Source organism: Pezoporus flaviventris, unplaced genomic scaffold (assembly GCF_033815535.1).
Source record: "Pezoporus flaviventris isolate CSIRO_AGI_PZ_B2104156 unplaced genomic scaffold, CSIRO_AGI_Pfla_v1 ptg000045l, whole genome shotgun sequence".
Taxonomy (NCBI): domain Eukaryota; kingdom Metazoa; phylum Chordata; class Aves; order Psittaciformes; family Psittacidae; genus Pezoporus; species Pezoporus flaviventris.
In genome coordinates this window covers 2,093,575-2,117,992 of record NW_026892593.1, presented here as the reverse complement: position 1 = coordinate 2,117,992, position 24,418 = coordinate 2,093,575, and the positions used below count along the sequence as shown (strand labels likewise).

The 24,418-nt window shown below is 37.7% G+C and overlaps 1 protein-coding gene across 3 annotated transcripts in view; it reads left to right on the top strand.

Annotated features, from left to right (window-relative positions):
* UPF2 (UPF2 regulator of nonsense mediated mRNA decay) overlaps positions 1-24,418 on the top strand; it is a 61,303-nt gene that overhangs the window by 33,643 nt on the left and 3,242 nt on the right. For all 3 annotated transcript variants that reach the window (XM_061467208.1, XM_061467210.1, XM_061467209.1), the window contains 10 exons: positions 4,799-4,984; positions 5,515-5,718; positions 6,247-6,522; positions 7,320-7,503; positions 10,063-10,202; positions 12,754-12,858; positions 13,761-13,859; positions 14,587-14,754; positions 18,671-18,812; positions 22,453-22,573. In XM_061467208.1, coding sequence (XP_061323192.1) covers positions 4,799-4,984; positions 5,515-5,718; positions 6,247-6,522; positions 7,320-7,503; positions 10,063-10,202; positions 12,754-12,858; positions 13,761-13,859; positions 14,587-14,754; positions 18,671-18,812; positions 22,453-22,573 — 1,625 coding nt within the window. The remainder of the gene's footprint in view (positions 1-4,798; positions 4,985-5,514; positions 5,719-6,246; positions 6,523-7,319; positions 7,504-10,062; positions 10,203-12,753; positions 12,859-13,760; positions 13,860-14,586; positions 14,755-18,670; positions 18,813-22,452; positions 22,574-24,418) is intronic.

Here is a 24,418-nt window from a genome sequence, read left to right as displayed (position 1 = left end):
GCAGTAGGAAATGGCATTAGATTAAAAGCAGCTTAAGCAGATACAGACCAACTAATAGACCATGTTATTGTATTTGAAGCCTGACTAGATGTTTTAATATTCCCTTCAAATTTGTGTACTGCAGAAAGAATAGAGGTGCGCATCTGCAGTAAAGAAAGTCTGTGTGTCTGCCCTTCTGGAAAGGAGCAATTTAAATGTTTAGAATCTCTTCCTAAAAACAGAGCTCTTAAGCTGTGAAATATCACTGTCTCTGCTGTATTTATCTGCTTTCTTACCAGAGCACAGGCTTACTCTTGACAGGCCTTTCTCTTGAATGTATAGTCTTTCTTCACATGCTCTAGTTAATGGAGAAGCTGTTGTTGCGCATTTGGTTATGTTGCTGTACAATTTCTTCCTCTCAAAATGCTGTTTCTTTCTGAATCTGTTTGAATGTCGTTAACGTTTATTGTGGTGGTTTAGTCACAAGAGGTGGGCAAATTAACTGCAGGTTCTTGGCTCATGCTTTTTGTTGAAGTGTACTTTGAGTCTTGAAAGGTTGGAATGTCTCAATTTTGTAAAGGTTTGCCAGCTGATGGGTTTTATTGTTAAATATGTTCCTTTCCATAACCAAGTATTTTTCCCCTGAAAACAATGTTCTAATATCTTTAAAAGACACTTTACCTGTTGCTGCCATGTTTTTTGTTAGTTGTTAAAACTTTTTAGAAGTCAGGAAAAATGAAGTACCTTTATTAAAGCTGCCTTTTGTAACTGACTGCTTTTGTTTCTATGCACTACAAAGCCACTGATCTGTATATTTCTGAAACCTGCTGGATGAGCACTAAATGTGATTTAACTGTGAAGTGCAAGAGAAACCACAAACACTGTTTCAGTAACTCAAAACTTCACACAGTTTTGTATAAGTCATTTTTTTCTTATGCATTGAGGAACCAGGAGAAGAGAGATGGCACTAAGTGTGGAATATCTGTTGACTAAGATGTATAATTGCCTATAGATTTATGTTCTACAAACGTCTTAATAGCTAAATCTTCTAATGTTGCCCTACAAAAACTATAGCAATTAATTTTGACTTAAATTGTCTTATACCAGTTCGATCATAGTCTTATGGTACCAGTTAGTGTGATTTGTAGAAAAGATTGTTCCCAAAGCACACTAATTAGGATCTTGTAGTACAAATCTAAGTAAATGTAAAGCTGATCTTACTAATGATTCTTAGGGGTAGGATTAAGGTCTGTTGATCTTCCAAATAATTATTTGACTTAATACATACTGATGATATAGTATGCCAAGCAGGCTCTTTGTCTCCTGTTAGAGACAATACTGCTTTTTCTGGTGTGGAAGAAAGCTAAGAATTTATTTTGAAAGTAACTAAGGGAAAATTAAGTAGTAAAGCAGTGCTGTAAGAGTGCTTCAAACTTAGCAGGAAAGAAACATTTAATGAACACATTCTGGTTCTGTAGAACTGCTGGCATGTTTTGCAATGATTTAATAATTCTTTCATCAGAGCGATGCTGTTTGTTAATTATTCTTCCTGACGAGCTTTTGACAGTTTGTGTCCTTCATGTAATTTAGAATGTTACTGTAAAACTCACTTGACTTTAGGATTGGTCTGTTGATAAATGGATTATGTGAATTGGTGCTTTGGAAGGAAGAACAGCATTATGTTGATCTACGTTTCTGTAACGTAATCGTAGAATCATAGAACAGTTAGGGTTGGAAGGGACCTTAAGATCATCCAGTTCCAATCCCCCTGCCATGGGCAGGGACACCTCACATTAAACCATGCCACCCAAGGCTCTGTCCAGCCTGGCCTTGAACACCGCCGCGGATGCAGCATTCACAACTTCCCTGGGCAGCCCATTCCAGAGCCTCACCACCCTCACAGTAAAGAACTTCCTATATCCAATCTAAACTTCCCCTGTTTAAGTTTTAACCTGTTACCCCTTGTCCTGTCACTACAGTCCCTAATGAATGTTAAAATATCAAATTCTTATGTCATGCTGTTTTGATCTTGTTAATACCAAGCCTGCAAATCTTCCTTGAAGAACTTTCTGATGCATTTTTAATCCTTTAACTTAAACAGTTGTGTGACATTGTCTTTTTTAGGGCAAGATCGTTTGTATTTATAAACATACAGTACATACAGAGCTCCATGGTGGCTCGTTTCTCAAGGTGACTCCTTTTATAGATGGAGTTGAAACTGTGGGAGAGCATTGTTTGTACGGACAAAAGCTGTGGCAGAGTCATTGTGGTTAGATTGAGACTGTGTTAATTCACTGTAACAGTAGTGTGCTTCCAAGAAACTTAAAATTGTGATTTTTGTACTGCTGGGACAAGTAGCAGGGTAGTAAAGGGGAGAAGGAGCTGAACAGTTTCAGTAGCTTATTGCAGCCTGATAACTGAAATATCAAAAAGCCCAAGTCAGAAAAGCATTTCAGCATGACTGACATAATTTTTTTTTTTTTTTGGTGCTGCTTTGCAAAAGGAGAGATTTTGTTACTCACCAAGAAAAAACAAACCGTTTGACTTGGACATTTCAATGTTGTTTGTGATCTCTCTTTATCAAAGGAAAAAACAGAAACGTAATCTTCAAATGTAATGCTTTATCTTTGTGAATCTTCATTTCAGCCTAGTAAAATGGAGACCCAAAGTTGTTAAAGGTTAAAGTGCTTTCGACTGCAAATCTTGCCTTTTTTTTCCTTCTGAAATCTGTAAAGGTTCTTGTTATTCTAGGCAGTATACTGCTATGGTTTCTCTTTCCTGCCTCTCCATCTGACTTGATGCCTTAAGTGAAAAAGGGTTGAAATAAACACAGTTGTTTAAAATTTTTATGATTTTTAGTGGAGGTTAAGACTAATACCAATACCATCTACTTACAGTTAGGATACATACTTGGGATTGCTCAAAAAATTATAAATGACAGTGATTTTGAGTCTTGGGGTAGTGCATGTTGTCTCTTCTGGGAAGAAACGTAATTATAACCCATTATTTAGAGCATAACATGCAGCTTCTTTTAACAGGCAAATATACAAATTGTGTAGTTTCAGGAGGGGGTGAATTTTATTTGCAAGCCCTTTTGCCATATTGTCTGTTATGCTTTACTTTGCTTCACTTAATTTTCTTAGTTTATAGTAAAACATGATAAATGTCACTAAGGTAGCAAAGATGTTTTTTTCTCCTGATCTATCTAGAAAAGGTCTAAAATTTGAAGGCAGTATTAACATACATGACACAGTGAGCTTTTGGTACCGTCTACTGTAAGTGCTGGGGTTTATTCCCCCCCACATCAAACAATTTACATACTCAATTGTTAAGTGCTGTGCATCTGTTAAGTACCTGTAGGTAAACTTACTACTTCTTGGCAGAAATTTGCCATTTGGAAAGGAACAGTCTCAGTTAAGGAAACAAGGGGGAGGCCATTTGTGTCATGGAAAAGGTTAAGATGAAATGCCTTAGGGTTGATGTCAGATTGAGACCTTCCTGGCAATAGATTCATACCATCTAGGAGGAAAATGATGTTATTTGTTGGGTTACTGTGCTACACAAACCTACTCATCCTTATTGAATTAACAGCTGAAACTTGAGGTTCAGGAGCTGTTTGAGTATGTTTACGTTTCAATTGAACTGAACCACTGCCTTGTATAAGAAACTTCAAATTATTCAAGTTGAGTGGAAAGTCCACCAGCATGAAAAGTTGTGCTGCTTTACCAGTGGTCAAAGAAGGTTTAGACTCTTTACATGAGTTTACTGCACTGCATGATTGTATATCCCAACACTGATGTGCCGTGATAAAACAGTACTTCCGTGTTAGTTTTGTTCATCTGCTTGATGCTGTAGTTTACTGTGTATCCAACCTCTATTAAATAAAGTCTAAACCTGTGCAGTTTCTTTTCCTGTTTGACCACCTTGGAGTGATTTAGAATATGTGGGATCATATGGTATACATAAAATTTTAATGCAACTTACAGAATTACATAAATACACACATGCATATAAAAAATTCTTTTGTAATGGAGTTAAGCTCATCCCCCCATCTTCTGCTGTAAGAAGCAGCAGCTTAGAACTGCTACCTTAGTTGTACAGAATTTTTAGATACAAGACAATTTCAAACCCCACAAAATAAGAAAGTATGTATCCAAAATGAAGTATGGAGGAAAAGTTGTATTCTGTGAGGGAAGCTAGGACAATCCTGACAGTGAAGCATAGTAATTAATGTTGATGTAGTAACCTTTTAGTTGTCTGATGTTTTCAGATGGTTTTCCTGCAGTCTGTTCTGCTTGGGTAAGCGGCAACAATGGAACATGTAATAAGGGAAATGCCATTGCCTTAAACACTGAAAATTCATGTTGAAACAAAACCGTGAACTCTCTGGAGTTGCATGCTGATGTAAAGAGTAGATTGCCACTCTTGTGATGATTCACTGTGCTTGTGTCAAGACATAAGGATTTCAGCTATTTCAGTTAAATAAAATCCTGGTTTGAACAGAGTTGCCCATAATCTCATTAACCATTTATCTAAACAGTAACATTTAGATTTCAAGTTGAACTTTAAATACTTTTCTGGAAGCTTTTTCACCACAGGTGAAGCATTATAAAAACAAGGATTGTAAAGAAAAATTACCTTGGAAATAGCAACATAGAACCATATGCTTTGTCCTTTTCTTCTTTCTACTGAAGTTTTTAACTTCCTTTTCTCCAACCTTTCGTGTTTCCTTTATCCCAGATGTAACTATAAAGACCTTTGGCTTGAAAATGTAATGTGACATCTTTATTTTAAAATGATCATTTATATTTATTTCCAGGAGCAAATGATGAGAAAGAAACAAGCAATGCATCTTGATGCACGCTATGTTACAATGGTAGAAAATGCCTATTACTACTGTAACCCTCCTCCAGCTGAAAAAACTGTGAAGAAAAAACGACCTCCTTTGCAAGAATATATTCGTAAGCTCCTTTACAAGGATCTCTCCAAGGTCACCACAGAGAAGGTAAATCCTTTTGAAATCTTTAATACAGATTTTACTGGAAATTATGTAGTACTAACTGCTGAAGGGTTTGGGGAAGGTTATCAGTTTTAATTACAAAGAAGAGGGATCTTTTTTGTATCCCTGATAGTCAGGATAGTTTCATTTCTTTTATTGTAATGCATAGAAGCTCCAGTCATGGACCTGCATTTGCCAGAGCATTTAGTGCTGAATGAAGAGAATGAAGTGAGAGTCTTGTGCTAAGTATCTTGTGCTCTTAGTAAGAGACAAGACTATAGTTAAATCCTGTAAGAGCAAGGCAATTATGGAACAGATTTGAACAGTTTGATTAGTAGCTAGAGGACAGCAGTTGGGTTTCATATATAAAGTTTTCTGTAGCTACTGCAGATCTGGAGGATGCTTGACAAAGAGAAAAAGGTTGTTTGTAGGTGCTTAAAGGGATTTCATCCCAACAGTGAGAGACTGGGAATGACACTGAGTGTTTTCATATTTTGCTTGCTGCATTATTAAGCTTGTCTTAAAACTTGGTTTAGGTCCTGAGACAGATGCGCAAGTTGCCTTGGCAGGACACAGAAGTAAAAGACTATGTTATATGCTGCATGATCAACATCTGGAATGTGAAATATAATAGTATTCACTGTGTAGCCAACCTTTTAGCAGGGTTGGTCCTTTATCAGGAAGATGTTGGAATCCATGTGGTGGATGGAGTGCTAGAGGATATTCGACTAGGAATGGAGGTAACCAACCAACGTTCTCAATAAGCTGTACTTATTTTGAAAGGAAAAGAGTAAAACAACCTTGCTTAAAGAAGGGAATCCTTGGATTTTGGATTTTTATCTGATTTTTCTACCTCAGTTGTTTATGTAGGTTATTTTAAATTAAAACCCCCACCCCCCCAAAAACCCCAATAGATTGTTTTGCCCTCCCTTGTCATAGTAAGGGCACACAATTTATTCTTCAGTGTGGTCAGATTCATGCAACTTTGTTTTGATAGATGTTATAAGAATTCTCTGGACAATGAAAAATCATCACAAGTTTAAGAGTTTATGCTAAATGTATTTAAACTTTATAATAGCTATAAGTTGCCCTGCTTTCATATCTACTTTTTGTGTGAAGTGTGTAGCCATAAATAACCAACTTTTATTATAATGAATTCTGTCAAATTTTCTATACTGCTTTTTTCTTTACCAAACAACAAACCTTTTACAAAGATTCTCTTGGGTCTGTGTGGTAAAGTGAATTTTTTGTTCCTTTTTTTGATAAAGGTGAACCAGCCAAAGTTTAACCAGCGGCGGATCAGCAGTGCAAAGTTCTTAGGAGAGCTTTATAATTATCGAATGGTGGAATCAGCTGTAATATTTCGAACTCTCTATTCTTTCACATCGTTTGGTGTGAACCCTGATGGTAGTCCTAGTCCACTGGACCCTCCAGAGCACCTTTTCAGAATCAGACTAGTGTGTACTATCCTTGATACCTGTGGGCAGTATTTTGACAGAGGATCCAGCAAACGAAAACTTGATTGCTTCCTTGTATATTTTCAGGTATTCTAAACTAAATTTTATATAGTTCTGTAGATTTCCTAAAAAAGCTAATGTAATGTTGTGTATTTCTCACATTCTTCTCTAGCACTGTAATTTTCAGAATCCTGTCTGATACTTTTCTTTTAAAGTGATGTATATGTTCAGTTATATGTAGATGTTGTTGTTCCAACAAACTTGCAGAGCACTGGGGTAGCAGTTGATTCACTGAAGGGTTTAGGTTTCCCCCTTCATGTGGTCTCAGCAATGGGAAGAATGGGCTGAAACCTTCTTAGTTCCAGCAAAGGTAACAGGTCTTCTAGTTGGGATGGAGAAGCTCCATGCAGCAAAATAGCTTGGCACTGACTACTTAGAAAGCAGCTTTGCAGGAATGGAGCTGGGACTCCTGAACTGTATGAACATTACATTAACTTCTGCGCCATTAGTGCAAAAGCAAGTGCCTTGGAGAGAATTAATTTTCTTGAAAATTCAATTGAAAGCTGGCTGATGAAGTGCACATCTCTCATAGAAAGTGTCTACTCTTAGAAGGCACTTTTCAGTGCTATTTTCTTTTGCTTAGTCTTCATACTTTTAAGTTGTTATAATAAAAGGAGCATATTCTTCATTTATGATACCCAGTGAATCAAACAGTGTTTAGTGATATCAAAATATGTAACAGTTGTATGAAATAGGAAAATAGTGATGTAAAGTCTTTTGCATTTCCTGTTGTACAAACATGGGCGAGCATTGCAAATTTCCTAAGTTAAATAGTTTATAAATGCCAGTGTGGATGTAATTTATTTGAATATTTTGTATTCTAGCGGTATGTCTGGTGGAAAAAAAGTCTGGATGTTTGGACAAAAGACCACCCATTTCCTATAGACATAGACTATATGATCAGTGATACACTGGAACTGTTGAGACCAAAGATAAAGCTCTGCAATTCTCTGGAAGAAGCTGTCAGACAGGTGCAGGATTTGGAACGAGAATTCTTAATAAAATTAGGTAAGAAAATGTGCAAAAGAAATGAGGCCTTTTTGACAATTCCTGTGTTAAACTTCTTTTGTGTTATGATGACTGTTGTTCTCATATAACCTTTATATTCTCATAACATAGTTTTCCAACATTGCATTTTTCTGATCACCGTAGAGATCATATAGAACCATAACTCTAAAGTGATTGAGTGTTCAAAAAGAAGTCAATATGAATACTATTAGTATAGTAGTATATAATGTGCATATATATAGTACACATGTAATACAGTAGTATTTGAAGAGTAATGTATGTGTATATTCGTATGTGGATTAGTAAGGTGCAAATGATGAGGAAGAAAATAAAATTTCATCAGAAGAATTTAGGAAGCATGGTGTAGTATGAAAAGCAAGGAGTATCTGCACACCTGATTACTGCAGCCTGTTGATTGGTAAGCACTGGTGGAAGCAGCTTGGTCATTTTGGTAGATTAGTTGCTTGCAACTCTGTTCCTTCCTCAGTTCTTACTGATTAAAAGTGCTCTATCAAAGCAAGCGTTATTGTAAGACTACAGTAAAAGGTGTAATGTGTTTTGCTTTTAAAACACTGTCAGGTACTTTGAGCCTTACACTTCCTTTGGAATAATTCTGAATGGGCTTTACCTTTCAGTAGAGCCCAGAGGATAATTTACTTTTATGAGTTAAAGCAGGGTTTTTCTTCTCAAAATGTATGTCACCTAGGTTGCATGCTGGCTTGTAGTTCCTGCTAAGATTACAGTAAGATATATATATATATAAATAAAATATAGATCTTGCTGTGTTACAAATCAGTTAATTTCAGGAGAAAAGTCTTGCAGCACAGCTCAGTTGACAAGATACTGGTTGGCATGTATCTAAATGTACTATCATCTTAATTTTTAAACCTTTTGTACGTATCAGTTCTTACCAATTATTAGATACTGTTGCGCTCATTTCTCAAAAAATTGAGTTGTTTTCAAACCTTCCATTTTTATTTGAAGACAAGCTTGTTCATGAAAAGTTTTTATGTGTAAATTTTACACTTTGTGTAAATTAGAGCCTTCATAGCACTTAGAGTTGCACAAGTTCAACTTTTAAGAATAATCCTTTAATCTAGAGTGATGATGAGGACATGTCATTGCCAGTTAAAATGTAGCAACTTCTGTTTTAGAAGGAATTTATTTTATTAATATGCCCTTCATTTAATGACATGCCTTAAAATTACCTATGTAGTAACTGAAATGCAGATTAAAGTTTCCTTATGGTGTGATGTAAATTACTAGCTTCTATGCTGTCAAAATTATAATGAAGTAGTAACAACCATTTACATGAAGTAATACTCTTCTGAAAGATACTCAGCACTTCCTACAAATCATAAGAACTTTGCTACCACTACAGCAGTTGGATTAGGTGCAGTTAAGGGGGAGATATGCGGTCACTAAATGTGAGAGTGTTGGAGAACATCTTACTGTGTGTGCTTTGGCACAAGCAAAGCCCATCAACAGTACAGCCTTTACTGTAGGGGGTTGCGTCATGTCCATCCACCCCCAAGTGTGTTGCTCTTCTTGATACTGATATTACTGGCTTGCTGTTAAACGTCAGTTTAACAGTTTCTGGTCCTCCTATTGGGACTGTCTGAAGGTGATCTCAGGAAGATCCTCATCTACCTTTCTTATCTTTGAAGGTTACGATGATAGGTACAAGCATATCTGAAGGAAGCAAGTGTTTAATACTTCAGCAAAAGCTCTAGTCAACCCACAGTTCTTGATCAGTTTGTCCCTGCAGTTTCTTTGCCCATGGACAGTAGCACTGAGAAGTTATTGTGCTAAAGACCATAATATGCTTTGCTCTTTGTCAGTCAGAAGTGAATTCTAGGCAGAACAGTAGTTTGTTGCCTGCAGATCTTGCACTGGGGACTGATTGTTTGTTCCTGTGCTGCTCTGGTGATTTTGTACTGGTGAGAATATAATGATTCAAAAGAATCTTGCATGATTATGGAGCAGCACATATTTTGAAGTGCACAGTGTTTAAAAATAGTGAAGCTAAGAAGAATGCTTTGAAACTTCTGAAATATGGAGGAGTAGTGTGTTAATACAGAACTGAAATCCTCCACAGCCATTGGGTTTGTAAAGTGGTTTCAAAACTGTTATTTAGCAGCAGTGTGAAGTACTGGATCCAAGACTGAAGGGGATTGATATCTTTTGAGTTATGCTGATTTTGTAGAGTGTCTGTAGTTTAGTGCTCCTATTTCAGTGCAAGTGTCGGTAAGGTTGCATGTTTAGTTTGAGGCTATTCTTGAAGCAGTTCACATAGAACAGCTTCTTGATTGCTGTTCTGTGGGAGATTTTAAATATTTTATATAATACTTTCCTCCTTTTCTGGCAGGGAAACTATTACTCTTTATGGGTAAGGTGACTATATAGAAATTATATTATTATATTTGGGAGTTGAATATTAAGACCCATTGGAAGCTTTAGTGTTCAGTGAAAATGGACTTTCAAGATGATCTTCCACATACAACTTGAGCAGTTATGTGAGTTCTAATGTTCTAATTCTTTCTCTTTTTCAAATTTCAGGAATTGTGAATGACAAAGATTCCAAAGACTCCATTACAGAAGGAGAGAATCTGGAAGAGGATGAAGAGGAGGAAGAAGGTGGAGCAGAGACAGAGGAACAATCTGGAAATGAAAGTGAAGTAAATGAGCCAGAAGAAGAGGTAAACTTAATAATTTACCTTGCCTTGCATAAAAATGAGTAATCAAAATATTGAAAACACCACTTCCTCAATACCTTCTATGTCACTGAGTTAAAAGGTGAAATGTGGGTGTACACAGCCCAATCAGTACTCTGAGGATATTTAGATCCTAGTTTTGTATATATGGAAAACTGAATACAGAGTATCTGAGGCTTATTCTAGAGAACTTATGTCAGAAGCTTTAACCTGACAGCTTTACTCAAGGAATGTGATACTCAGGATGATAGGTTGATTTGGGTTGGAACGGGCCTTAAAGATCATCTAGCTCCACCACCCCCTACCACAGCAAGGGACACCTTCCACTGGAGCAGGTTGCTCCAAGCCCCTGTGTCCAACCTGGCTTTGAACACTTCCAGGGATGGGGCAGCCACAGCTTCTCTGGGCACCCTATGCCAGTGCCTCACCACCCTCACAGGGAAGAACTTCTTCCTCATGTCTGATGTAAATCTCTCCTCTTCCAGCTTAAAGCCATTCCCCCTTGTCCTGTTGCTACACACCCTTGTAAAAAGCCCCTCTCCAAAATTTTTGCAGGCCCCCTTTGGGAACTGAAAGCTGCTCTAAGGTCTCCCCAGAGCCGCCTCTTCTCCAGGCTGAACAAACCCAGCTCTGTCAGCCTGTCTTCATAGAAGTGCTCCAGCCCTCTGAGCATCTTTGTGGCGTCTTCTGGATGTGAGGCTGCTCCTCTGTGTCTGTAGATGGCCTCATCTACTCAGTCTTCCTGGTTGGGTGGCCCCGCTATTATGTCCCATTTTCATGCCCTCCCTTTAATCCTGACCCATAAACTCTTGGTTGCTCCTTATCCATCTCTAGGCAGAACTCCATCCCATCCCTTCCAGCTGGTCATTGACACAGAGGGAAACACCCCTTCCCTGTCTTCCCTGTCTGTCTGTCCTGAAGAGCCTATGTCCTTCCATTCCCCCACTCCAGGCATAGGAGCCATCCCACCATGTCTGCATGATACCATGTCTCTTAACTCCTCTTGTTTGTTCCCCATGCTCTGTGCATTTGCATAAATGCATTTAAGCCTCTCAATAAAGAGATGCCGTTATTTTCTGGCATGGAAACGCTCAGATAATTTTCTTCATCTGTTGTAGGAGCAAATGTATTGACTAGATGTCAAAGCAGTCATGCTGGAAAAACAACAGATATTCAGAGTATGACTGTTTAATGTGAATAAACAAAAGATTTATGGAGCATAACAACCTTCCTTGTTTACTGTGCCAATAATATTTTCTATCAGTAATGGTGGAGCCAATAAAGGAAAGACCTGTACATAGAAATTCTACTTTGTCACTATGACACACCAAAGTTGATGTGATAATGGTTGTGTTATGAGAAAATCAGTTCATCAAGGAAATAGGAAACGCTTTTTCTCCTTCTGCTTGGGTTGGTTGGTTTTGTTTGGTTTGTTCTCAGCATTCATGTTCCTGAATTATGCTGGTTTTTTGCCTTTGTCCACAAATTAGTAATATCATTAGAATCATAAATTCTGGGGTGTGGGGAACGAAACTGGAGATCATCTTATCCAACCTCTCTTGCTCAAAGCAGGGTCATCCACTGCAGGTTGCCTGAATCCAATCAAGTTCTGGATATCCCTAAGGATGGAGGCTCCTTTCCAGGCAATCTGTTGCAGTGGTAAAACACCATCATAGTAAAGAAGCACCTTTTTTTATTAAATTTAAATTAAATCTTTCAATTTGTATCTATTGCCTCTGTGTCTGTCACCAAGAAGAGATCAACTCCCCCTTTGCTCCCTCACTTCAGGTGTTACACAAATTGAGAAGATCTCCCCCACCCTGAGTCTTCTGTTCTTCACGTTAAACAAGGCCATCTCTCTCAGCCTCTCCTCCTGTGATAGGTGCTCCAACCCCTTAATCATCTTCATGGCTTGTGGCTGGACTTGTTCTACTATGTCCATATCTGTCTTGTACTGGAGAGCCCAGAACTGAGTGCAGGACTTCAGATGAGTCTTGCCAGTGCTGAGCAGGCAGGATCACCTCCTTTGACGTGTCAACAGCACATATTCTTAGTGCAGCCCAGGATGCAGTCAGCTACCTTTGCTGGAAGGGGGCATTGCTGGTTCTTGGTCAGTTTGTTGTCCACTAGGACCCCAGGTTCTTCTCTGTGAGCTGCCTTCTGGATGGGCAGCCTCTAGCCTGTACTAGTGAATGAGATTATCAGTCCTCAGGTGCAGGACTTTGCATTTCCCTTTGTTGAACTTCAGGAGTTCTTGTTAGTCCATTTCTCCGGCTTATTAAATTCCCCGAGTGGCAGCACAACCATCTGGTCATCAGCCACTACTCCCAGTTTTCTGCTATATGTTTGTGAAAATGCTGGATAAAGCCCAGTGAGTTCAGGCAGAAACATTAACTACAAAACATAAGCAAGTTTACAAAGACTGAACTGAACAAGTTTGGATGGAGAGAAAGGTGCAGAGAATGTGTATGAGGAATGGGATGCAGGTGGTCTTTTTGGTTTAAAATAGTCATAAGCTGTTCATCTAATATTTCAGGAGGGCTCAGACAATGAGGAAGAAGAAGGTGAAGAAGAGGAGGAAGAAAACACAGATTATCTTACAGACTCCAATAAGGAAAATGAAACCGATGAGGAGAATACAGTACGTGTTGTAGCTTTAGATAAGTGTATTCAGTTTTGAATCTTTTAGTTGTCTTTACTGACTGTTTTTTGCCAGTGCTGCTGTTATGAGTGGGAAAACACAGCTAGAACACTCCCTGCTGTTCTTTCAAATACATTTTAGAGCTTATTTTTGTTTTTTTGCAAATTACTGTTGTTACCTGTTGAAAATATTTATGTTTTCAACTTTTACCACAACGTGTTTTCACATGACTGTGCACTTTCACAGGTAGCTAGAATGGAAAAAGATTGCATAAATGGTGGTTTTGCAATGCCAGCAGTGGTAGCAAACTGATATGGTACAGTAAGGTAAACTATTTATACTCTACTAGATCTCAAAACTGAGAAGAAGGTAAACCAAGAAGTTCAGAATTCCTAAAATGTGAATTTGGGATTGGCAGATTGTAACATCTGTAGCAAAGGAACCCATCTGGTTGAGCCTGAATTGCAGTTGAAAAGTAACGAAAGTATAGAACGTGTTTAAACATTTTTGCTGTCATGTTGTGCTTTCCAGATACAGAATGACAATATTTTGTCTTGAAAAGACCATCTAACTTTATGGAACTTAATGAAAAAATTAGTTAAATTAGTTGTGGTAGGGATTTTCCTTACATTGTTGCCATATCTAGGATGTGTACATGTGATTCTATACACCCACACTTGTATGTCAGAATACTGAGTGGGCAGCCTTTGTAATAATTGATGCTATAAACATCAGAAAATATGTCTTCAAGGAAATAATCCAGGCTGAAAACTGTAACAGTTTTTGTTTCAAGATTTTGGTTCTGTATGTCAGGGAAGCAAAACTGATATTTTCCCACTTCTAGTCTGAATATTTATATTTCTGAAATTATTGTAATAGAAGCTTTTTTCCCACTGCAATAGGAGGTAATGATTAAAGGAGGAGGACTAAAGCATGTCCCTTGCGCAGAAGATGAAGACTTCATTCAGGCATTGGATAAAATGATGCTGGAAAATCTTCAGGTATAAATACTTATTTTCTAAAGTTAATATAATCTGCTGTCCAGTTAACTGTATTTAAGTAAATAAGTGATTAATGCTTATCTTACCATATTAGAGAACATGGATTTTTCTCTTAATTGTGGCCTCTTCTCTGCAGTTGACATATTTGGATAAGTAGCTTTTAGTAAAATAGCTGTTTATTGTATTTGCCCGGTGAATATATGACATGCTGACATATTTTACTGGATGAATAACTCCATGAGATACTGCGCAGTGCTTTGGACCTTACCCTAGACTATCCAAGCCTAGGTTTTAACATATTTATAATGTATCTGCATTTAAATGCACATAACCTTCAAGTCCTTTTTTGTTTTGTTTCAGTCACATTTGGTAAATATTTGAGTAAAGCAAGCCCTGGATGAGGAGTGCATTAATAAGATGCTACGAAAAAACCCTCTTGAATGTATAATGTCCATTCACAAGTGTGTCTAACCAACTCTTTAGATTTCCTTCCTTAAAAAGTTGTTATCCAGAATTCCTTTAAGAAGTATTCTGTCCCTGTAGTTTTCTTCTTCACAAAAAAGGAAACCAAAGGAAAATGTAATAAAGCCTAATATATGTATTTATATATTACACTGTTTTCCTGGAAGGTTATACCTTTTTTCAGTCATGAAAATAAGAATGTTACCAGACTGACTGACACGTTTAGCATCTGATCATTCATAGAATTTACTTCTTTTGATAATAGCAACGGAGTGGTGAATCTGTTAAAGTACATCAGCTGGATGTTGCTATTCCTCTCCATCTGAAAAGTCAGCTCAAGAAGGGTCCCCCCCTTGTAGGTGGGGAAGGAGAATCTGAGTCTGGAGACACAATGCCATTTGTCATGTTAACACGAAAAGGCAACAAGCAGCAGGTAAGGTTTTACTTAAGGTATTGTTTAATAAACAAAACCTCTTTTGAAAGTCGCACTGTGACTGGAAGTCACAGGATTTTTTATTTCTTCATCCTTTTCTCAGAAGGGGATACAAACAGTTTTGATACATAGAAAATACCATATATAGTTTCTTGGAATCTTGGTTGCTAATAGAAATCATGTAGAAAAGCTTTGTGGTTAAATTATACCATTACTAATCATGTTTGGCAGTTACACCAGTAGGACAGAGGTATGTCTTACGTGGATTTGAAATACAGATGTGGAAGATAACTAGATGCAGTTGGTGGACTGCAACTGAATGTTGAAAGGAGTCGGAGGAAAAAAAGGAATATTTCAGAATCTTTAAAATTCTACAGATTTTCTGAAAACACTTTCAGCTTCAAGTCAAGATCTATGGTGTTTGCTAAATTCCATTTCCCAAGTAACTGCCACTTGGCTGAATTTGTTCAATTTGCAAAGAATATAGTTATTTCTGAAGATTTTTAGGGGATTATTCCAGAATGCACTGAGTGAATCTCTCAGAGAAACTCAAATGTAAATCAGGTTGATAAAACAAATAAGCTCTTTGCTTCATGCAGCCAAGCTATATATTTGTCTTGGCTCTTTTCTCTAGTACATATTTGAATTTTCCTAGGTCAGCAGATGCATAGTATACAAATCAATACCTAACGCATTCCAGATACATTTCTCATCATGGTTTAGGTGTTTTTAAAAAAAACTTTTCATTTTGGTTCTATAAATTGGTGATGAAAATTAATGATTTAGCTTAATCAGTAAGCAAACCCAAAGCATTGTTTCGTTCCCTGCATCTGTGCCTTTAAGTGTTTGGATCTGTGTAGTACTTTGGTTGTGACCGTAGTGTAACAGTTGAGGTGTATGAACATGAAGCAGAGTCTTTCTCTTACTTCACATGAAAGACACTTCAAAAATTCCATGTAGAAGGTGAGATGGTCTCATCTCATGAAACACTTGAACTAGTGAATGTGTGCTGTGCTAAGCAAGTGCTTTGTGTAAGTGGCAATACCTACTTGAGTGGGCACACACATGCTTGCATTTACTAGTGATGATTAACTGATTTCCCTACTATATTAGTTAAGTTACTCTGTTTTCCTGGAACTTGAATGTTGTCTACAAAGTTCTACAGAAGTTTTGAGTGGGGAATTTTAACTGTTGTTGTTAGGCTAAAAAGAGATTTAAGAGAATGCTGTTTAAAAAAGCTTTTCAGCTTCTTCAGGATAATTTACTGGGAGTATCTGTAGCTACCAGGAATTTTAGTATCTTCATTTTCTGTGTGAGGGGAAAATATTGCCAACATGTGGCTTAAAAAGAAAGCAGAACTTGTTCAGGAGTTTTCCCTGTTCCTCCCCCAGTATTTGGTTTTGGGAGTAGGCTCTTCCTGCCCAAACTCCTCTCAGTGTTTCTAGAAATGTAGAAAACAGTTGCTTTATAGACAACTTCAGTTCTTGAGTCAGTGAAAGGCTTCTTTGTCCATATTCTGTGTCCAGGGGAAAAAAAGTCTTAGTAGTCAGTTTTAATAAAAAGTGAGCAGAAAGAAGAGGTGGAGTTGAAACGAAAATAATTATTCCTTCTTACAGTACTTTATTTTCAATCTGCATGAGCAGAATGCGTGCAGAGTTGCTGTGTTAGTAATTGGTTTGGTCTCTGTTCTTTGTCGGTGGTGCTGCTGCTGCTGAAGCTAGAAGCATTCACTGTAAGAAAGTAGTCGCTGATGGAAATGGCATGTGCTGTGCTTCCTTGCAGAGGTAGGAGGGTAGCTAAGGTCCAGTCACTAAGCACTCAGTTCACATGCCAGTGTTCAGCCAGGTTTTAGTGGAGCATTGTCAACTAGAGTTCTTTTAAGAAACACAAAAACAACTGACTGTTATTGGCCAGCATCATGTAACCCGAATTAAAGTCATTGCAGCCTCATAGTAACAGGGACACCATATTTTATCTTTATTGTCATACTGTGATTTACGGAAACAGGCAGTAGGAAGGATAGTGGGTAGGCCAGTGTCTTGCAGTAGATCACTGGGTTTTTCACCCACAGAAAGAGTTGTATGATGGAACTGACAACTAGTAGCAGGAAAACAGAGCATGGTTATTGGAGATCAGACTATGGCATTGTGGTTTATCCACCAATCCCATTAAGATGGTAAATCCGTAGAACAGATATAATGTAAAGCACATATTAAGCTGGATTAGGAGCTTCATGGTGAAGCTAAGGAATTCTTTTTATCATGAAATGCTGCTAATCAGTTATTTGTGTGGCTTGTGAAAAGCTCATTCGACAAGACCTGAGAACATGCATAGAGTGCTCGAGAATAAGTAACTAAAGCTTGCTTTTCTGTTGGAATTTCAGGAACTTTCATTTTTATTCTTACATACCTTAATAACAAGTTTGTATTTATGTTCAATATAATATGCTGATACCTCCCAAAAAGTAATCTTTTGCCTGATTTGTCTCATCTAGATAAATCTTCTAGTTGGCAGGGCTTTCTGTACCCAGGGTTATCTCAAGTCTTTGCAAGAGTCTGTCTTAACTGTTTCAGCCACAGTTTATGTTCAAATGCTGGGTCTGAGTAGTGGTGTCCTACGCTCATCATTCATCTGCTGCTAGTGGGGCACTACTATATAACAGATACCTTGAAACTGCTTACTAATTATTGTGTTAAACACTAACCATATGCAGTGAGGATTTTGCTTTTAATATAAATCTTCTCAGTAGAGGTTTTCGTAATGTATCTGTCTGCAGCTTTTGGTAGTGTAGCAGAAAAGAACACTTAGAAATCTGCTCTACTTTTATGTCAATGGAAACAGATTTCAGATGACAAGAGCAAGCAGCAGGATTCAGAGTAGTTCATGGAATATTGAGTTATCCTTAAATGCATTACCCTGCTTACAGCATGGAAATATTTATTTCTAGTAGACATGCAGCTGAATGAAGAAGTTACATTTTTCTAAGTGTGTTCACTAACTTCAGCATTAAGGGGTTTCTGAAAACTCTTCTTTCAGTTGCAAATAAGATTAAGAATCCCTGCTTTTTTTTTTTTTCTTTGAACAATTAAAAGCAAAATTCTATGGAAAGAAAAACTTGGATTTTCTGAGTCGGGGTGGGGGGGGAAGCATTTTCCCTACTCCTCTCTGAAAATCTCAGCTATGTTGTGTGGCGGGTACTTTTGTAGGAGTAGAGCCAAGCTTACCTTTCATGTAGCTTATGGCAAATCAGATAATGTATTGAGTGTATAGTGTGGATGTTTGAGTGTGGGGGAGGAAGAAAAGGTTAAATTTGACACCACAGTTGTTTCCAGACTAATAAGCACTGTGGAGGTGGAATCATTGCTAAAAGGAAAAGTAGCAGCCAAGGAGTGCTGTGGGATATCTGCAATGCTTGAAACACTTCTCCTCTGTTACCACAAGAGGTAACAGTAGAAACTCTGCTCAGGAGTTTCATGTCTTTGGAAGGTAGAGACCTTTGGAGGATGATGCAACTTTGAGCCAGCTGCAGTGCTTTTATCTCAAGACCAATGTAATTCACTCTGAGGGTATTGGGTTCTATGAATATATAAGAAAGTAAGCATATAGTTACGTGTTCCTGGTGAAAGTTAGGGTTTTTTTTCTATAAATACTGTATGTACTAGTGTTTTGCCTTAGCGGTGCATCAACCTTGTGTATGTTCTCTGTATCTTTAGGAGGGCTGGATGTCTTGTATTTCCTCATGCATCCATATGTGAAATACAGTTTTAAACCAACAACACACTTTCCAGTAAAACTTCGGTAGAAAGCATCTCATTCCAATAACCTGGAAATACCTATAACCTTTCCGTATTTTGGATTGTTTTGTGTTTGTGGGTTTTTCTGTGATGAGCACTTTAAAACTTATTTTCACTTGCAGTTTAAGATCCTAAATGTACCAATGTCTTCCCAACTCGCTGCAAACCACTGGAACCAACAGCAAGCTGAACAGGAGGAGAGAATGAGGATGAAAAAGCTCACTTTGGATATCAATGAACGGCAAGAGCAAGAGGACTACCAGGGTAAGAACATTACCAAGTCTTTAATCTTTATTTTCTGAGGAACTTTTGCAGATCTACAGAAAATACGCTTTGTGATAATTAGCAGTGCAAGTTTTGAACACTGGTTTGTAATACTTCATGGAAAACCTGTGTTTTAGTTTGTCATTCATTATTTACACCCTTGTCTCTGTGCTTGAAGGAGTTTGTATAGCTCTTCCATGAAATTGAGTTTTCAAGTGGCCCTGAAATTTCAGCATTTCCATTTATTTTGGGAAAGGAGAAAAAGGGATAACACATAAGATAACACAAAATTAATCTGATGTTTGTGGCATTGTCTCCATTACTGCAAGACAGCTGAGTAGGATACAAGAGGAATTAATTCTGTGCAACTTAAGCTCTGCTTTTTAGATATTGATAGGTATTTTAGATATTAATAGTATTCAGGATCTTCATCAGTCTTGCTGAGACTTGCAGATACTAAGAGGTAACCTTCACCTGAGAAATAAAAACTGTCTCTGCTTCCTATTGCTAAAGATTGTAGGGGTGCTACAAATCTGGAGCACAAGGCTATATTAACAGAGTGAATGTTTCATACAAATTGATATGACCTAATTTGATTTGTAAAGATAGGTAAGTCTGGCATTTTGGAACCTGAACAGACTGACACAAATGGTTAATACAACAGATTATACAGCCCTAAACTGGTTTGTGTGCTTGCTGTGTTTGGTTGTGGGGTGGTTTGTTTTGGCTTTTTGGTATTGTTTTTACTGTCTGGCTTACTCAGATAGTAAACAAAAGCCAGACCAATAAAACCCATGGTATTCAGCTCTTAGCATTTCCATTTAACATCTCCACTGTTTTGGTAAAGGTGTTGCAGTCAGGTGGCAATTACAGTATAAGTAGTTCATTAGCAGGAAATCTCATTTAAGGTATTTAGTGAAAGGTCATTATTCATCAAGAAATGGGAAATTTAAATTAAAACAGCTCTAATTCTAAAGCCACTATGGAATCTATTCAGAACATGGATAGTACAACAACTAAACTTGTAAGCTAAAAAGGGGTCTTTTTCCAGAGTGTCTACAGAGCTCTGGAATGGTAACACAATATATTCTTAGTATTAAACATTATAATCAGCTTAAAAACTTCTTTTCTGAGGCACTCCCCTCTAATAAAGCCCACTTGTGAAAAAGGAAAAGAAACAGTAGACTCTAGAATTAGACATTACAGTGCTTTTCTCAGGCTTGTTGTGGGTTTTCCTCATTAATGGTATTTCTGATACTTCTGCTGCTCAGGGCATTTGGATTTTTTGCCTTGTCATATGACTTTGTTGGTATCTTTAAAATTGCTTTGTTTAATATAAGATTTTATTGTGAGCAATTGTGCTTCTTATCCAAAAACAAGGATCATACTGGTTTTGTCCAGGAGAAGTGAATCAGGAACTGATCCCCATTGAGAACAAGTCAGCTTGCAAATAAACCATTTATTTTTTTAACTTTCTCATAGATTTTCCAGGTGCTGTGTCCAAAGAATTAAAATAGGAGGAAAATCAACATAGAAGAAGTAGGTTTTCCCATAATTGACATCCATTTTTTAAAACAGCTGTTGATTTGGTTTTTAGTAATTTGGGTAATACACAATAAAACCAAACTAAAAGGAACCATTTAATCAGGTTAAATTAAACAGACCAAAATACATTCCTCTTTGAAGCTATTTTTTATTTCTGTTTTGTGCAGTTCCCTGTTGCTTTCCTGTAGTTGGCGTGTACCCGTTGAAAGAAAGAGTTGGGTTTACATTTCTGTTTCAAGCTTTGGAGTTAGCAAGGGAGGAAGAAATCTTAATTTCTGAAAGAATGCCTCAGAGTTGTCCTATCATTTGCACATACATTTGGGTTGGGGGTTTCTTTTCATCTGCACAAGGTAGCTGATAGATGAAAATTCACCACTCAATGTAGTATCAGATGGTTATTTTATACTTCAGCAATGTTTATTAGTATTACAAACATTTCTAACTTAAAGAAGTATTTGGAACTGGGTGACTCTAGACTAGTGTTTTTCTGTGTAGATACTTATTTTCTTCACAAAAACCAAAGATGGGTGACATGCCTTCAGCCGAGCTAATACATGGTCCTCCCTTGCCATGTCTTCCTTCTGTTATCTTCTCCATTACTCAACTTCTCAGTTACTGACTTTTCACAAACCCTGATATTTTCTTTCACCTGCAGTTTGGAAAACAAGAGACAGGCAGGCACATGCTTAATGCTTCATTGCACCTGGCTGGCAATGAACCATAAACTCATTTTTTTACTGAGTCTTGTCATTGCCAGCAGAGCTCTCCCTTGGCATACAGAATTGTTTTGAAGGATGGTATTTCATGATGTTTACAACGCTGGACTTATCAGTGTGTTGAAGGGCTTGCTTTGCCCTTTTCCAGGTGTTGAAAGAGGAATATACAGAGCATGAATACATGGTTTATTAACTGTTGACACCAATATTGTGTATTAAGTCATTCATAGATTCCCAGTGTCCTTAAAGATTGGGTAGATAACTTACCAAAAACTTTGTTTCGTAAGTGGTCAGAGAATCTCATTAGTCTCTAGTTCTGCAAGTCATTGTGAGAGTAGTGGAAGTTCATTTCTAGCAGATGATGGGTATGTGTTGCCAATGAGATTACCAGAGATTAGAGAACCAGACAGAGCAGACTTTCAAACATAATCTGTTTAACAGTTTATTCTGCTTTTCCTCTTCATTTATTCCATCTGTCTCTTTGCTGAGTAATGTAGATTCCTGCACAGGATGGGCTGTCAGAAATACTTTCATTAGATGCACTAACATATGGGCAAGGGGTTACATGGAAGTTCCTATGATGTGTTTGTAATTATAGTGGGTACTTCATAACCAGTAACTCGGCCTGATAAAGAACCATTTTATCATTAAATCATATTTTAGAAATGAAGTTGCACTAAATGCCAAAATACAATACTTACCTAGCTTAAACTGCCCAACAGTTAGATATCCAGAGCTAAACTGTGTAGCGTAGGCTTCTTTCTGCACCCACCTGTTTCTTCCCAACTGATCATAAAGTGAAAATGTGATCCACAGGACAGTGTAATGTAGGTCAGCTGAGTCACATCTTCAGGTGTCTGCCTTCTCTGTAACAGGATCCTATTATGGGTAGCTTAGGCTTAAATAAATGACTTCTCAATCCCTAATTTTAGGACAGGTTTCTTGCTGAGTCTTTAATTGGCAGCAACATTGTCCAGGTGTTACTATTTCAGGGTAGTTTAATGTTGTGGCTTCTTTTACTGCTGAGAAGATTTGTCCCTGATCATTGATAAAGAAAGAGGTGGCTGATATCTTTAGAAATAAAAGTTCACAGCCCCTTTCTTAAGCACCTGTGATAAAAACCATCCCTGGCAGTTCTTTTTGTTCCAGAGAACACCTGGAAATGCAAGTTTGCATTATGGGGTAGTTTGGATTCGTCAAAGCTGTCTGTGCAATTTAGTAACTCTTTTAAAATTAGCTGTTGTGGAATAAACTGAGGAGTGTTACCCTGAAGCATAGCAAGGTGTAAACAAGGTGTCTCTTTATGGCAGTGAAATGTGCTTGTGTAAATTCCTCATGCATAGAATATGTATTTCACTTTGTTCTCTATGAACTTACAGAAATGTTGCAGTCTCTGGCACAGCGTCCAGCTCCAGCAAATACTAATCGTGAACGGCGGCCTCGGTACCAGCATCCAAAGGGAGCACCTAATGCGGATCTAATCTTTAAGACTGGTGGGAGGTAGGACAATATTCCTTTAACTGTGGTAATTCTGGTTCTAAGTAAGTAATTACCTTCATGTTGGAAACCAGTAATGATCTGTGTAATGCAAGTGCGGTTGGTAGTAGGTTCCTTTCTAAAGCATTCAGTTAAAACACTGAGCAGTGGTTTGTGCTTCTAGCATAGTGTCTGTAAATGCCTGCTAGACTGAGGTTTGGAAGCCAGAGGATTATCTTTCAGTTGCTAAATGGCTGGTAGCATCTGAGCCTTTTTGTAGGGTGAAAGATGCAAGTCCTGCTTTCTCGGTGAGAGGGGGAGAGGATATTTTTGAGTATCCAGAGAAATTCCCATTGTGCTTTTTCAGTTTGGTGAATTTGAGAGCTATACCTCTGAATTCGAAGCTCTGAATGGAAAGTAAATATAGTAAAGGTGGGGAAGGGGGAGGAGAACCTTAGATATGTGGTGTGCAAGAGCATAACAAAACCAGTATTAACATGAAAAGAGTCATTCCGGATTGCCTAATAGACATTTTACAGCTTTAATATATCTCAGTGTGTCTCTTCTCACTTGGGGTAAGCTTGAAAATAAGCCATTAAATTAGCCCTGCAGCACAAATTTGAATAAATGGTTTCAGGTGAAACACGAGACTGCTTTCATGTTTCTCTTTTCTTTGCAAGTTAATTTTGGAGGTGGCTGGATAGAAGCAGCAACTGGGAAGGGAGAGTTTACCTACTAATGGGTCTGTCTTTGTTAATGTACTAATCCTACGCTACAGTAGCATTGCCAACTTCTTTACTACTTTGTGGTACATTCTTATAGTCATTTAATAACTTCCCGGTGGTCACTCAGTCCACTGAGACCCTCTACAGGTGCTGACTGTACCCAAAAAAAAACCTCTTTGGAAAACAGACTGCAGTTTAAAATAAGTATTGACCAGATGTAATAATAAAATGAGCAGTGCTGTACATTTAGTTGTTTCATACCACTGTGGCCCAATACTGTTATAGAAGTACAAAATATTTGGTTACACCGAATTGCTGTAATACTTGCAGGTGTTTCAGAAATAACTATACAGTTGCCGCCTTCTTGTCTTTCCCAAAGGCCTTGCAACCTTTACAAGGAGAGCGCTGCAGTTGTTCTTTATATACAGCAGCCATATCACTAGATGTGATATTTACAGATTGTTTTTCTTCAAATGTAGTTCTTTTGAAAGCTTTTCATTTTCAACTCTTTTGGGAGAATATAATTTAGGACTTGACTTAAACTGTTCACTGTAAACTAGGTCAGGCATTGTCCAGTGAACAGTTTAAGTAGTGTTTGCTTGTTCAAATAGCTGTGCCATGCACTTGCAATTCTGATGTAGTTTTGTTTTATGTAATTCACTCTTTGTTCCATTTAATCTGTAAGCTCCTTAAAGCAGGGACCAGGAAGTTTGTTTTAGCAGGCATATTTATTTGTTGTATAGTGACTGCTCAGGCTTGCAGTCATGCCTCAGTTGAGCCATCTTAGCCTGTACTGAGGGAACGTTACTTTTCTTAACTCTAACTGAAATTAGGCATTTTAGCAGAGATAATATTATTGGAGTCTGTGGCTTACCACATCTGAAATGGATTGTCTGTCACCTACGTTATACAGCTTCTGATTTACAGGATATATTGAGGGTTGTCTTCTGACTTTGAAGTGTGAACTGCAGTCCCTGCCCAGACTGCCCTCCTGTTTTAGTGAAGAAATTACCCCACAGACTCTGAGGGCACTAGAGTATCTTCCTATTTGCCAAGAGCAAATAGGAACTGAGCTATTAATTTTAGTATCTGTTGGGAGTTTTCCCTTTCCTACGTGATAGAAGCAATTTGTATAATTACAGAT